The sequence below is a fragment of the Lytechinus pictus genome, chromosome 5, assembly GCF_037042905.1.
Source record: "Lytechinus pictus isolate F3 Inbred chromosome 5, Lp3.0, whole genome shotgun sequence".
In the NCBI taxonomy this organism is placed as follows: Eukaryota; Metazoa; Echinodermata; class Echinoidea; order Temnopleuroida; family Toxopneustidae; genus Lytechinus; species Lytechinus pictus.
The window spans coordinates 4071547-4087502 of record NC_087249.1 but is presented as its reverse complement, the minus strand read 5'-3'; the positions used below and the strand labels follow the sequence as shown (position 1 = coordinate 4087502).

The 15956-nt window shown below is 35.6% G+C and overlaps 2 protein-coding genes across 2 annotated transcripts; one reads left to right on the top strand and one right to left on the bottom strand.

The window, feature by feature from the left end:
* Positions 1 to 265: 265 nt before the first annotated feature.
* LOC129262554 (alpha-(1,3)-fucosyltransferase fut-6-like) lies at positions 266 to 4486 on the bottom strand. Its single transcript, XM_054900681.2, has one exon. It carries the CDS (start codon positions 3488 to 3490, stop codon positions 2009 to 2011), a length of 1482 nt encoding a protein of 493 aa, XP_054756656.2. The 5' UTR covers positions 3491 to 4486; the 3' UTR covers positions 266 to 2008.
* Positions 4487 to 8405: 3919 nt separating this feature from the next.
* Positions 8406 to 12004, top strand: LOC129262556 (alpha-(1,3)-fucosyltransferase 4-like). Its single transcript, XM_054900682.2, has one exon. The coding sequence runs from the start codon at positions 8774 to 8776 to the stop codon at positions 10199 to 10201; it is 1428 nt and encodes a 475-aa protein (XP_054756657.2). The 5' UTR covers positions 8406 to 8773; the 3' UTR covers positions 10202 to 12004.
* The last annotated feature ends 3952 nt before the right edge of the window (positions 12005 to 15956 follow it).

Below are 15956 nucleotides of genomic sequence, written 5' to 3'. Positions count from 1 at the left end.
TATCATGGTAAAGCTGATCAACAGTAAATCAAAATCACGAATTCCATGCATGTTACCTTTGCATGGCAAAGGTACCACAATGGTAACTTTTATACAACGGCGACCAGATTCTCTTATTCTTTCCATTGTTGTATGTATTTCGGAATAGAATGTTTCCAGAAGGCGCTATATAAACATGATGAATGTCCGTTGTTCTTCTTAGTATTATACTTCAAGTCTCAAATCGCAAACAATAATGAAAGAAAGCTGGGTCGAAATTCAAGAATACGTTTATGGATAGATGTTTTATTGATTTCACAAAAATATGCATAGAAAGCATTTTGACATGATAATGTAGTAACAAATAAACATTTGGCGGTTTTCACACATACGTGTCATAGCATAAGTTATGATAAATTTTGTTTTTGAAGGATCCAATCTGTTATGAAAATGATGTTTGCAAGTGCAATTAATCACCTTGGAAAGACGAAACAAACTTATGACAATCGTTTTTTAGGAAAAAAAAGTATTATTGTGTGTCTTATTATTGCCTGCATTACCATTACTTGATAGGTATATATGCTGCGTTCATCCGATTGATGGTATATGCAACAAACAGTTTAGAAGAAATTATAGTAGCATTAGACCAAATAATGCTTCTAAGACTCTTCACATATTGTTGATCTGAATGTCTCAGACCTGCGTCATGTGGCCTTTAAGATCTGCACCAAATCCAAGAATTCCTTTCACCCTAGAGAATAGTAGAAATCATCTTTTCTGTGTTTTTTTACACCAAAGCTACATTGGAATCAAGAATTACTGTAAATATGATAAGTGTCGATGTAGAAGAATTGTTGAGGAAAAAGAAAAACAGCGACAAATTTTATATTTCTTTTTCAATGCTTTTACCATGTTTTTCAATGACAATGCCAAACTTGTTTTTCAATAGATTAACAGTAAAGAAGAATATTCTAATCTTCATTTGATATCGAATTTGCAGTTGAAAAGAAATTTTTCAAGTTTTCACCAAAATATTAACGTTTCACCCAAAATAACACAAACTGTTCAGTATCCACCTCCCTTGGTGCTCCGTCTTTGAGGATGTGTAACTCTACATGTAGATCTATTTATCCTAGAGCAATAAACTTCTAGACTATTATCTAATGCCTTTAGCCTTAAAATGATACCAAATTTGTTGGCATGGCTCCCTTGATTTTGAAAATATGCAGTAATACCTCCCAAAAATTAACCAATAGATGTAACAGCACCACCCTTTTTTTGGTGGCGACCTCATGACACATGGCCAAAAATATTGTTTATCTTAATAATATCAGCGATCGTTGGAATCATATACTTCGTTCTGATTAGTCAAATTGCAACTTTTTCATTTTATTAAAAAAAAATGATATGACAACAATCAAGAAGTAGTGTTTTCGTATTGGGAAATTCTGATGACCATTATTACCAGATGTAAGCAAATTTTGCCTTTTATCGGTCACGTGAATTATGGCGCGTTGTATATATTTGATTCACAATATTGCATGCTACTCGTACAAATATACTACTAAGTTGTATGTTCATCCTCAAATGCTTCGAAAAATAACTTAAAGTGTAATCTTGATTTGTAAAATGTGGGAACAAACAAACCATGCCGCAGCAATTGTGCATCAAAGTGTTAAACTTCAATATGAAACATATATAATTCTCGTTAAATTATTAATTCACTCAAAGACATAAATAAACCCTTCATTAATTATATCAACATTTTGTTGAGTTCTCCGCCTGATCATACCGAAACAAGATATTGCCCTTATCATACGCAATTCCACAATCTGTTAACCTTCTTTCTTTTATTCCTTCGAGACTGAGCTTACTTAGTCCTCCTGCAGAAAAAGGCTGCTGATCAAAAATTAAAGAACTCAGACTTTAATGTTTAACCCCATACAAGTCGAAATCGAGTCAAGTGCATATATGGGTTTACCCAAAGTAACCAACAATAAATAATTTATTATATTATGTATTACCAGTATTACCACCTCTGTTCGATTTCAGCTTGCTTTTCCTTTGATCTTCGAACATTGAATCCCAGCACTTTCTTGTCAGCATTAAAATCGTCACACTGTCCTAGCCACCAAGAAGCAAAATCTGGAGTCCTTTCCTTCCACGAGGTCTCTGGATTGAAGAAGACATGGATCAATTTCTTCACTAGATAACATAAATTAAGCCCAGGTTTTTGACCTCGGAACGCTGTTGGAGAATGAAGGAGGATTTTGCTATCAATTTTCCAATCAAAATATTTCTTGTATCGCGCTTCGTCTTCATCAAGCGCGTGAATGTAATCAACAAATGCACTCATGTTGCTGAAATCCTCAAGGAATATGAAAGAATCCTTGGGCAGTGTCTTCTCGTAGCCTTCACGCGTTGATCCATAGACTATAGGAACGATTCCATTAGAGAGATTATTCTTCCACACTTTCTCCGTGATATAATCTCGACATTCACTATTCTCGAACGAAAGGTAAAACTTATATTGTTGAAGTGTTTCGGTTGTGTTCTTTTGGGGGAGCTTTCCCGCCGTACCACATTTCCCGTAGAAATCGACTGAGAGGTGTTTCTGAATCTCATTGATCAACTCCGTCCTTTGCCAATAGTAAGGATTGCAATTACCATTCATCGCTGCTATCAATTTAGTCTTCTTGGGTATTGGAGGAGGCTCTGTGAGAGCCTTTATTTCCTTTACACTGCCGTATGGGAAAACGATATCAGCGTCTCTTGCATAGGTCATGGTGAGATTGAAAGGGTTTCCTGTTAAACCTGGAGGAGCATATCCCATGTCGTGGAGAGGGCTCTCTCTTGTTGATATGACCCAGAGTTGTCCCGGTGGTCGCAAAGCAATCATTTCATTCAAATGTCTATCTCGAAACCCAGGTATGAAGAAAACAACGTCGAAACTCTGCATGAGTTCCTTAGAGGGTTGACCGACAAAACTTGTCTCAAACCTACAGAACTCGCTGAATTCACATCTAAATGGTTTCCACTCTCTTGACTGGTTTCCAGGTGCAACGGTACGGCAACGAGATGAGCAATACTTGGCAACCCTAATGACGCATTTAAAGTCGGCGTCTTTCTGTTTTTGTTGAATCTTGTGGAGAAGACTGCTCTCTTCAATTGGTATATCCGATAGTGGTTTCAGAGAATCATCAATATTGAATGTTAAGACATCACGTTCAACATTAGCAATACTATAAGCAAGTCCCTGTAGCACTGGCTTCGAGGCACTCTTTAAAGAAACAAATTTGATATTTTCAAAATCATTATCAATTTCATCTGCGGCTTCATCCTTGGAGGAGATGACGAATTGTCGGGTGCCCAATGAATAATAATCCTTCTTAACAGAAATTGTTTTCACCAACTCGTTGTAATGATATAACACTGTACACATAGCGGCGAGTGATGAAAGGGTTATTACGATAAGTATTTTCAGACAGAATTTTTGTTCATCGATTGCCATCTTCACAGTCTCCGGTGGTTGTCTGAGTTGTTTAGTTGGTCAAGACCTCTGCATCCCCAGATACTTTGCAGCCAAAACCTGTCTGTCGCTGTAGGTATCACCGCATCCCGGCATTACTATCCAAAGGTTCGTACATGTACATGCACACCCGGCCGCTCTATGTTCATAAGCGATACTAGCGGACAACATGTCCTCTTTGAGCAATGTCTTATGCTAAAAATGCACTCTCCTTCGTGAACTGATAATATGGGTCTTCTCCCTTATATGAATCAATAGGCATTCACCCCCGTGAGCATCGAACCACGAACTGTCCATTGTGTATATGAATAAAACGAAAAGTGAATCACAAGAACTAAACGGAATTCAACAACAACAACAACAATGACGACGACGACTTAATCAAGACCATAGTAGCAGACGCTTTCGCAGTAGATTTCTTTATATTGTAGAGGCGTAGGGGAGAATTAGAGAAAAAGTCAATCGTAGTATAGAAATTGTTAAGTAAGCATTTCTTGATTTTTCTTAACAATGTCTTCATTTTCTTTGGTTAACTAATATCAATATTAGGCTTCAAATCAAGAAAGCGTGGCATGAACGCTTTCAGTGTAAATATCCACTTGAAAAAAAAAGGAATGATGGTGGAATGGTGCAATTGGGAAACAATTCTGGTGTAATTGGACGTAAGGAAGTAAAACATTCAAAGTGTTATGAAGCTCTATATTCCAGTTATGGTTTTGTTAAGCAATTATTGACCTAAATCGTCGAGCGCGTAGCGCGAGCTGAAACTTTGAGAAAAATTAAATGAAAATGACCCGTTTTGAGAATTCTTGTCGTTTTTTTTATGGCAGGGTTATATTCCTTTTAAATTTCAATTTTCGTTTCTTGTCTCCACTTTGATCATATCATGTACCGGGATCTCTACAGAAAAGTGACAAAAACTCGAGGGTGGTAAAATAAACGAGGCACACCCATGCGCTTGGTTGCTGGGAGGGGTAAATTATAATAAGATGATAAAAATAAAAACATAAACATGAACATGTTAGTATTACATCATGTAATTTTCTTTTCCTCATCATTCCATCTTTATCTTATCTGAAATATCTTAAAGGAATGGTGACGTTCAATAACAAAAGACAAAAAAAATCGAGAGAGAAAAAACGATATATGTATATATGGTAATCAATATTACCATCGTAATCATCATGTTATCTATCCTTATAACACCTTAAGAGGGGTTTATGAGAGCACTCTAGTAGGTCCATGATCAGAGCATCAGTTTGGAAAGGTATTTCTATATGTGCATACACTTTTAAGAAATTACGTAACTATTGGTTGCCAATATTCTGAGATGAACATGAAAATGAAGCGCAAAATATTGCTCATGCACGTTCTCTGGAACTCTTCACTGGACACCTGATAGAGAGAGGCAAAGAGCTAAGAACATTTTAAGACCATTGGACCATTGGATGTGAGAGGTGACACGACATTTGCTCCTGCTATACTTTCACAGCATATTCACTCTCCCTTACCATGCTGACGAGATTGTACACATAGTAGACTGACCTACACTTTACATTCATCTTACTGTCCAGAGAGTTGTGTACGTCATTCATAAAAGAAATATGTTTCATGTATATTCCGCACACGCTCGTCATTGGTCTCGGTGAAAATGTGGGGCGATTTCAAATTCCCGGAGTGAAGACTGCTCTAAAGCCGACGTCGGGACGGGCTTCAAACCCGACGTATATGCAACAGGGGCACAATTTGAAGCCGCCTTGACACTCCTTATACTATTTTAATCATAAGCTTTAGTCTATTGTAAATACCATAACCATAATACCATATTGCTGCCACAATTCCTATGATAGTTGAACTGTTTTGTGTTCAAACTACAAAAAATGCTTCCAAATCTTAATACAATTTAATATATGGAGTCAAATGGTAGGGTCAAAGAAAGCTCGTGGAATGACCACTGACTTAAATCCAAACGGAAAACCTATTGTTCAGGGGAGGATGCACTATCGTTTCACACCCCCCCCCCCCGCCCCCCCCCCCTCCACTCGAATAGTATGACGTCATTGATTTACGCTCGTGGTAATGACTATACTCTTTTGGTGGTTTAAATTATGATCGATCCATACATCGTTTCTTTGGCACATAAGTGCAATGGGTCAAATTGCTTCTTGACAATAATTGTGAGGGTGTGTAATAGTTATAAATAGGAACATTTGTTGAATATTAAAGCCATATTTTCTGTAACAAGATCAGCTAGATAGAAAACCGATGGAAGAATTTTTGATTATCGATAATGGGGCTCCCTTTCCCCAAAGATAGAGGCTGTGCCACTGATCAGTAGAGTGGGCAGTGTACATTATTGGATGAAGTACAGGTTTCTCTAAATGATACACCACTCCTACCCAGTATATGTATGACGCCAAAAGCAAAAAAAAAAAAAAAAAAAAATCCCCAATCATGCCGATGCGCCTGTTTTGTGAAACCGGCCCTCAAACTTACAAACATTTTTAGGGTTGGGTGTTAGGGAGATAGCTCTATCGTTATTTTTAAAAAGTAAATATATAAACAATAACACGTGTTAAATTTGTCAAAATGTTTGCTTTGGCGAAGATAAATTGCAAACATGCTTGTTTCTCTTACTGAAATATTATGTTTATTATTTGAAATTTCAAAATTATACCACAATTTGTAAGGGTTTGAAAGATATATTGCTTTGAGTAAAGATATATTTTGAATACTAGAAGATAGATAATAGATAAAGATAATAACAAATTTACTCTAAGAAATGTAATATATAGATATTGTACTAGCTGTTAGGACTATATATACTTAATTTTAGTTATTTAACTTCTGAAGTATTTGAATTATTTTGGATGCCCCCATAAATTTCGAATCATCCGAACCTCCCCATATCAAATTTTATCTTTTTTCTTTACAAAACAAAACGGACATACATGTATTTGATTGGTATATGCGAGATCATTTCACGGGAAAAGACTCTTTAACAGTTTATTTCTCTATTTCTTTTCCGAGTTTCAAGACTATAGAGTATCCCAAAGGGAGCCCCCTGTCTACACCGGAGAGACAGGACGATGGCTGGACGGTGTCGTAAGAAGGGACGGGATCATGCGGTAACCTGTAAGATACGATAGTCTTTATAATAATAATAACGATTTTAAAGGACACGTCGAAGAAAAGAAAGAAAATAATAATTGGCCTAACGAGTTGGCGGTAATAGTCAAATATGACTGGTCGCCATTAATTCCAACAAACAACAACATTTGAATTATTTCTTGAAAACTCAAAATCCCAAGCCTCAGAAGTACATTCATTAAAGGTCAAGTTCACCCCAGAAAACAGTTGATTTAAATAAATTGAGAAAAATCAAACATGAATAACGCTGAAAACTTCATCAAAATCGGATGTAAAATAAGAAAATTATGACATTTTAAAGTTTCGCTTATTTTTCACAAAGTCGATGATGTCACTCACTCACTATTTCTTTTGTTTTTTATTGTTTGAATTATACAATATTTCAATTTTTACGAATTTGACAATTAGGACTTCCTTTCCTGAACCACAAAATGTTAAAATAATGGAATTCCACGCGTTCAGGGAGGAGTGAAACTTCGTTTCACATGACAATGACGAGAAAATAAAAATATTTCATATAATAAAATACAAAAGAAATAGTGAGTGGGTGATGTCATCGATCCCCTCATTTGCATACCGAACAGGATGTGCATATAAAGTACAACTATACTCTGTAAAGAGGACTGTACTCAACGGAAGAAGAAGAACTGTTTTGTGAAATTAAGCGAAACTTTAAAAATAATAACTTTCATATTTTGTATCCGATTTTTTGATGAAATTTTCAGTGATATGCTTGTTTAAATTTTATCTTTCTATTCAAATCAGCTTTTTGTTGGGGTGGACTTGTCCTTTAAGTACACATTTTCATACTTTTGGGTATGAGATGGTTCAAATATATGAAGAAATAAAAGCATCTTTTCATGAGGATAATTTTCATTAATTGCTCGCTATTTCTTTTTATACAAGTTGGTTATTGACCATTATTGTATTTATTTTTTTATCCTGATGCATTATATCGGCCTTATTCGGTCTTGCCATAGGAAGTAGATTTACTTTTTTTTTTACAGATAAACTCATCGCAGAAGTTGCATGTCAATATAAAACTGACGACATCATGTGATATCAGAAAAATCACTTCGCTTTTTTCATGATCCTTAATTTAAGATTTAATAAAATTAGCATTTTCCACAATGCCAAAACATGCTAATGATAACTAAATCGGCCAATAAACTACAAATCGCTGAAGGTAATTATTTTTCGTCGTGTTCGTAGAGAGAAATTTGTAGGCATACTAACAATACTATTAAGTCTTGGTTATTAGGGCCTACATAATTAAGACCATTGTAATATAGAATAAGGGATTGCGATTTTCTAGTTGTGAAAGCTTATCACTTGAATTTTATAAAATCTGAAAATGTCTTAGATCTCTGCCACCTTCCCTGTCTGTGAAAAAAATGTTCCATTCATAATGATAAATGAATATCTAGCATTTCATAAACTGATATTTGAAATGGGTCCTGATGTACATGTAGATACACTATGAGCCTTGAAGCTAACGACGCGTAACACATAATGTCCTGTTGTCGATGGCGGACGACGAGCCTTATTTTGGTTATTTCAAAGTGATAAAAAGAAGAATCCGTGAGGATTAAGAGATTATGGATCGTCAATCTATTGTTCGATCTAGACTGTGGTGATTTTAGTGATTCAAGTCATGGGCACGAATAATGGTGTAAAACTTTATATCGCGTAATCAGGGTCAGTGATCCATACGTTAATGAACAGATGAGTGATCAGGATTCCGTTAGTAGACTGAGAGAAAAAGAAGACGTCGCGGTAGAAGTGCATTCGCTATCACTTTTACAACCATTTAATTTGGAGATTGTCGTATGCGCTAAATCCTAGGCGCCAGTTTGACTTTCTGTTATTCTATGTAGTTCATTCGACTTACCTGATAGCGACATTATTAAATGTACTTTGCATCCCAGTCCCTGGTTGTCTCCTTCACTGGATCAACCTGACACCGGTGAATTTTATTCTGATACCTGCCTGATCTGACCAAGCATCGGAAAAATATGCTGCAACTTCATAATTTGGTAAACAAGACTCTCGAGACCCTAGAGTATTTGTTCTAAGATACGTTACATTCAACTTGACACCAACAGGCGGATCATCATGATGGGAATGGGATACAAAAATAGCTTGAACATCTCACTTGCTGTATCGTTTTTAACCCTTAGTGCCTTCTTTTACTATACAAGCAACTTGCATAGTCTGGTGAGAGTCGTATCTGTGAAAACAGTTTATTCTAACCACGAACACGAGAAGAATGATTTTGACAGTAATGATTTCAATAAATCCGACATTGCGCATGTTGTTCCTTTTAAACGTGCAACGCCAGCGATAATCAACCGACTAAGTACAGGTGTTTTAAGTGTAGAACGTGATGTATTAACTTTTAATGCAGAAGATATTCTGAAATCACTCTCGGATGTACCTTTTGAAGAAAGTCGCCTTATCCACAAGATTCAGAAAAAGCAGAAACACTCCGACTTTGATTGTGTCATCAGGATTGCCAAGTATTGCTCCTCCCGTTGTGATCATTTAGTACAGGGCAAGCATTCGACAGAATGGACGAGGTTTAGATGTGACGTCAGTGAGTCTTGTCAGGTCGAAACACGTTTAGTTGGTAATCTCACTTATGAGCTCATGCAGACAATCGATGTTGTTTTCTTCACTCCTGCACATTCAACTCTTCATCTGATGCACTTGATATCTTTGCGTCCACCAGGACAACTCTGGATCTTGTACTCCAGAGAGAGCCCTCATCATGATTACCAGTATGCACCGGAAGGTTTAACAGGAAACCCTTTTAATCTTACTATGACCTACGCCAGAGACTCTGATATTCATTTCCCCTACGCAGCTTTGCAAAAGAAGAGAAAGCAGATCCACCATCCCAAAATACCAAGGAAGACTAAACTAATAGCATGGATGGCTTCAAATTGTCAGCTTTTGTCTTGGAAGAGAACGGAGTTAGTCAAAGAGCTTCAAAGACACATCTCAGTCGATGCCTACGGTAAATGTGGAAACATGGGGAAGCTTCCTCGTGATGATGATACTATCAAGGCTTTACAAAAGTACAAATTTTACCTTGCATTTGAAAATAGTGAGTGTCGGGACTACATCACAGAAAAAGTGTGGAAGACGTGTCTGATGAGGGGTATCGTGCCAATAGTCTACGGATCGACGCGGGAAAGCTACGAGAAGACACTGCCCAAGGATTCTTTCATTTTCCTTGAGGATTTCAGCAATATGAGTGCATTTGTGGATTACATTCATGTTCTTGATGCAGATAAAGCTCGCTATAGGAAATACTTTGATTGGAAAATAAAGAATACCGTGAATTTTATGCATTCAACCATGTTTAGCATTCAGTCTCCAAAGTTAAATATGTGTTACCTCCTGAAGAAACTGACCCATGTTTTCTTCCATCCAGAGTCGTCATGGCAGAAAAGAACGCCCGATTTTGCTTCCTGGTGGAAAGGACAGTGTCTCGATCCGACCAGAGAGAAGGATGTCTTGGGTTTTAGTGTTCACTAGCAAGTCAATGTGCTAAACACTAGTCGCAGAACAATTATTCCTAAAGAAACGTATTATTTCACGTGTTTTTTTAAAGTGTTCTGATGAACATGAAATGTGACATTGCATGATTTCGATTGAATATGTATAAAGGAGTAAGTTATCAACATGTTAGGAGGCAAATGTAGTCAGCTTAAAGGGATGGTCCGGGCTGAAAATATTTATATCTTAATACATAGAGTAGAATTCACTGAGCAAAATGCCGAAAATTTCATCAAAATCAGATAACAAATAATAAAGTTATTGAAGTTTAAAGTTTAGCAATATTTTGTGAAAACAGTCGTCATGAATATTCATTAGGTGGGCTGATGATGTCACATCTCCACTTTCCGTTTTCTTATGTTATTACATAAAATCTTTTTTTTTTTCATTATTTCATACTTTTGTGAATAATATGTCTCCCTTATAATGAAATAAGTTGCAGCAATAAATATCTAATGCATTAAAAAATTGTCAATCCAATTTTTCAAGTTCTTGGAGGATAAATTTTGAATAAACCTAATTTCATATAATAAAATACAAAAGAACAAGTGGGGATGTGACATCATCAGCCCACCTAATGAATATTCGTGACGACTGTTTTCACAAAATATTGCTTAACTTTAAAATTCAATAACTTTGTTATTTGATTTTGATGAAATTTTCGGCATTTTGCTTAGTGAATTCTACTCTATTTATTAAGCTATAAATACTTTCAGCCCGGACCATCCCTTTAACAGAACAATCAGGAGTCGACCAAGTACCGGTCGAATGGATGTTAGTAGGCCTAACTTACCAGTTGGAGCTATCGACTACAATGTACTTGTTCTTGAAGTAGCTGAATTTTTTATAATATATATCATCGGGAAATTTGCGCTCCTAATTCCTAAGACCGTTTTTATCTTTTCATTTATTCAACTTCTGCAATCAATATTATTACTATAAGAGAAATTCTCAATAGTTAAAGAATAGTTTTATATTAGTAGAATTAAGAATTGCCTCTCTATTATATCTCGTGAATTATACAGTGATGGGGTCTGCCTTTTATCTTTTTTTTTTACATTTCACAGTGTTGGGATGGAGGTTCATCAATTGTAGGTAAATTACATCAAATTATGTTTTGTGTTTAAATTGTAATGTGTGAAGTCATGTAATTGAGGTTCATGATGATTGATATGTTTGAAAGCAGATCTGAGCCACGTAACAGAGCTTAACGATAAATAGCCAATATGAATGAACACTTCTGATTGGTTCCTGGTCAGTATTTTAAACCAAATGCACGTGTGTAAATTGATTTTGATTGGTCAGTTCATTTAGCGATATATCGCTAGTTTTGTGTTACGGAATCCAGGGTCATGTAACGCAAAGAACGGAAAGGTTAGCGATTGATCGATACATGAAATGGCCAATCAAAATCATCGTTGCATGCGCATTTTTGCTCAGTAGACTGACTATGAACCAATCAGAATCGTTCTTTTAAATCAGCGATCAATCCCTAAGCTTTTTTGTTACGGAGCCCAGATGACATTGGATGCAAGAATATCGAGGGATTCGAACTATTGCGCAGATGTTACAAATGTGGTAACAATATAGATTTTAGTTGGTTATCATGGTTATGGGGTAGTGTTTTATAGCACTTACCTCACAGTACTGAAGATGAATATAAGAAATGCTTTTTAAATACTATGATCGCAAGATAATTTATACAACATTAAGAACAATTGAATTAATCTTTCCAAATGTATACATGTGTAATAAAAGAAATGATGGTAAGAACACAGAGTACATCATTAGTTCTTTTGTATTTAATCATTGATGATAGTAATGTCGATCTGTATCTGGAATCCTAGATCATAATACGAAAAGGGGGGCTTATTTGATTTCATTTTATTTATTCAGATCCTATTTGTACATTCGAAAAATACCTATCTAAACAGCAGTGATACATGAATACACATTAAAAACATAAATCGATACGATCCAACTGAAATTTAGTGCAATTGTATTTTAGGTGCCCATTTATTCTGATATTATCACACCGAGTGTAATTTTTATGAAAAAAAAAACTTCGTATATTTTGATGCAACGCATACGTAAGGCCATCGCACACTTTGCGATTTTGGAAAAATTCGCATTTGTTTGTTTGTTTTTTAAAATATGAATGAATATAGTATTTTAGTTGAGGCTTAAATTAAATTTTAGAATACCATTATCAAAATATGGATAATTGCAAGCCGTCATTTTGGAGTAAACGCCAAATTTGTTTAAAATCGTAGCTTATTGCACAATTGCTGTGACGTCATCGCGATTGTTTATTGAATTTTCTGTTATTCTACTCAGATGGCAGCTATTGTCACATAATTCACAATAAGTGTGCCTAATGATGATATCGATTTTGCAGAGTAAGATGTTACGTATCTAGAGATAACGGCACAAATGTCACGATGTTTTGTTCCAAAATTGGGTCGCAGCCCAATCGCCAGGTGCGATGACCTTACATGTACAAGTACATTATTAAACATTATTTCTTTAGAGGTCGAGTCCACCGGCTTACAAAAGACTCTAGCTGATAGTCCAGTCAATCTAGCCAGAATAGGGGGGGGGGGGTAACCCACCACTAATTGCAACACTGGATATTCCACTAAAATGCTTTCCAGGGAGGTCCCCTAATCAACATACTAAAAGTCCCCAAAAATCCAAGCAGTGGAAATTTATGAAATTTGCATATTATGCAAGTTAGCCATAAAAAGTTAGAAAAAGAAGGGAAATAGTCCAAAGATTACAAATCAAGTGTCCAAAACAATTTAATATGAATGAAAGTTCATGATAAATAACTGAATTCAATGTTTTTAATCAAAAGTGCAAAAAATTCTACCTCATTTGCATAATATGCAAATAAGCATCCTTATATGGAGAAAATGTCAAGATATTGTGATTTTTCTCATATAGACTGCTTAAAAACATTTCATTAATGTTGACATTTACATGCTACTATCACTAAGCATGCGAATTCATCCCAATTTATGAACATTAATTTGCATATTACGCAAATTAGCCATTAAAAAACAGAAAATAATCCCAAGATTACAAATTAAATGTCCAAAGCAAGTATTTGAACAAAAGTTCATGATGAATAAATCAGTTCAATGTTTTTTATTATTAAAAAGCTACCAAATCTGCCTCATTAGCATATTATGCAAATAAGTGGAAAATGTCAAATTTTTATTTTCCTCACATTGATTGCGGTGAAAACATTTCAGTTGTTCAAATTAATATGCTGCTTTCACTAACCATGCAAATTTATCCTAATATAATTTATATATTGAAAGAAACATAATGGAAATATGTTCTTCGCTTCCTAAAGCCATGTTGTAAGTCTGACAAGATGATGGGATTGGCAAGAACAAAGCACAGTATTTGAATTGGTGTGTAGTTTGTAAGAGTAAACAACTCTTTCTTGTATGGATGGGAACGACAAAGACTTTCTTGAAATTTCACCGTGTAAAGAGGGAGGCCAGGAAAAGCCGGGGGAAAAGCAAACTTATGGCAGGTAAGATCTGATGAGCAGTCTCATTAACATGATTAAGAAGTGTAGCAGAGATTTCATCTGGCCTAGTAGCTTCATGCAGTTTGTTTTCTTTAACAATTTTGTTCAGTAGTTTGGCTAAACATTATGTTATCTGTACATGTCTGGGTCAGGACTTGTAGAGCAGCTAGTGTCATCATCATCATGATCAGTGGTAAATACTAAGACAAAAAATATTTTGCCTTCCTTTAATAATGCTATTCCAATGTAGTCATAGCACATGATATCAAGGGCTCCCAACATGCTAATTGTTCTGCAAACCCTTTTATGGTCCTCTTCAATGCATTGTAGCAATTCTGAGCTTTACCTTACTGATGCTTTTGGAGCTCTAACATGCGCAAGCTTTCCTAGCCTTCCTATAAAACTCTTTGTCTTTTTCCGACACAAGTTATGTCCAGTGTCTCATTGAGGCAACTTGTGTCGGAAGAAGACATGGGTAACGGTTTGGTTCTTGTCAAAGTCCTCTTGATTGGCATTTAATCTCCTATGCTCGACCTGTCGGTTTCAGTAGAGTTGTATGATCGTCCAAAGTACATCTGCATGACACTATTGAAGTCAGCATTCCTCTGGACAGAAGAACATCCTTAGTCGTACCATAATTACTGAAAGGTTAATTCCTCTGTATACCCTCACAGTATACCCATGAGTAACACATTGTGGCAAATAAATCCTGGAATGGGTACACACTGTTTAATCAATGTTGGATGGTATTTGATGGTGATGTAAGGGTGTTCCATTATGTTGTGTCCTCTTGTTGGAAAGGCAATAATCTGGCTTAGTCCTTCATTTGTTAAAGTCTACTTGGTTGTTCATTGTCTCACTGAGGAATTTCTATTTGCCATAAATATCAGGAAATTGGTATTATTTGCATACGATTTGCTTAGAAACTATAGCTACAATATTTGGAGATAGTTGCCATCCTTAGGAGATTTATCAAAGAGGAAAGAACAGAAAATGGATGCTTCATCCTGAAGCAGCAACTGGATTCAGCAAGAACGTCTAATCACGATTCCTGTATCTGAAAAAGATGTCTATATGGAATTTTAAAGGAAAGTATCACGAGTTCCTTGAATATTTATAACATGCCGGATGTTTATTTGCGTAATACGTGTATGTAAATTACACCTCAGATATTAAGCTGATTAGTAATGTATTGGGCATTCTTAGTGATCACATCATATTGATCTATACATTACTGAATGAGTGCTTGGATGAACAAGTGCATTGACGAATGAATGCATGTATGAATGAATTAACAAATGAATATAATGTATGAACAGACGGAGATGTGATTTCATGGACGCATACTTTTACCGACGAGTGGACGAATATTTTGATGAATTAGTGACTTGGAGTATTTTTAAAGTGATGAACATTTGAGAACTGAAATGCAAAGAGTGATTATGAATTAAGGGTGAAGAAAATATTAGTTATGGGAATAAAGAGAGCTAAATGTTATACCTTGAATGTGTCTTATCTTTCAATCAGTGGCGTAATTATAAAAATATAACTTGAGGGGCTAGACATGGCATGTGAAGCAAATTTTTTAGAAGTGAACGAGCGAAATATTAACCTTTTAATAAAAAATATAGCTTTGTGATAGATTTTGACATATTATCCAGAAATCTTTTTTAAATGATATTTTACAATTTTTATTATTTCTCGATCTACAGACAAAATTATTCCGGAAACTGTCAATATTCTTAAAATTGGGGGCACAATGTTGCTCGTAGTGAGCATGGTCAATTTCTAGGAGTAATTATCGATGAGCATTTGACTTGAAAACCCCAGTTTCTCGAAGTTTAGTTGTTATATGTAGGTTTAGATGTATTTTACCTGAGGCTATTCTAAGAATTTTATAAACCAGCATTGTGCTTCCCTACCTGACTAACTGTAATGTTACATGGGGCAATAGATATAAGACTTACATTGACAAATTAAAAGATTTATAAAAGAAAATTTGGAGGCTTATCACCAATTCAACTTTCAGACATCCAAGTAAACCTTTATTCCGTCAGTTAAACTTGCGTCCACCTGATGAGCTAGTTGCATGTAATTGTTTCATTTCATGTTTAATCTTCGTGTTTCCCTCAAATCTGCCACCTAAAAGACATTTTCCCTTAGATCCCAGATACATAATTACAATACACG

What these genes read in the sequence shown, in the direction of transcription:
- LOC129262554 (XM_054900681.2), bottom strand. Translation starts at nt 3,490, where the DNA reads ATGGCAATCGATGAACAAAAATTCTGTCTGAAAATACTTATCGTAATA.
- LOC129262556 (XM_054900682.2), top strand. Translation starts at nt 8,774, where the DNA reads ATGATGGGAATGGGATACAAAAATAGCTTGAACATCTCACTTGCTGTA.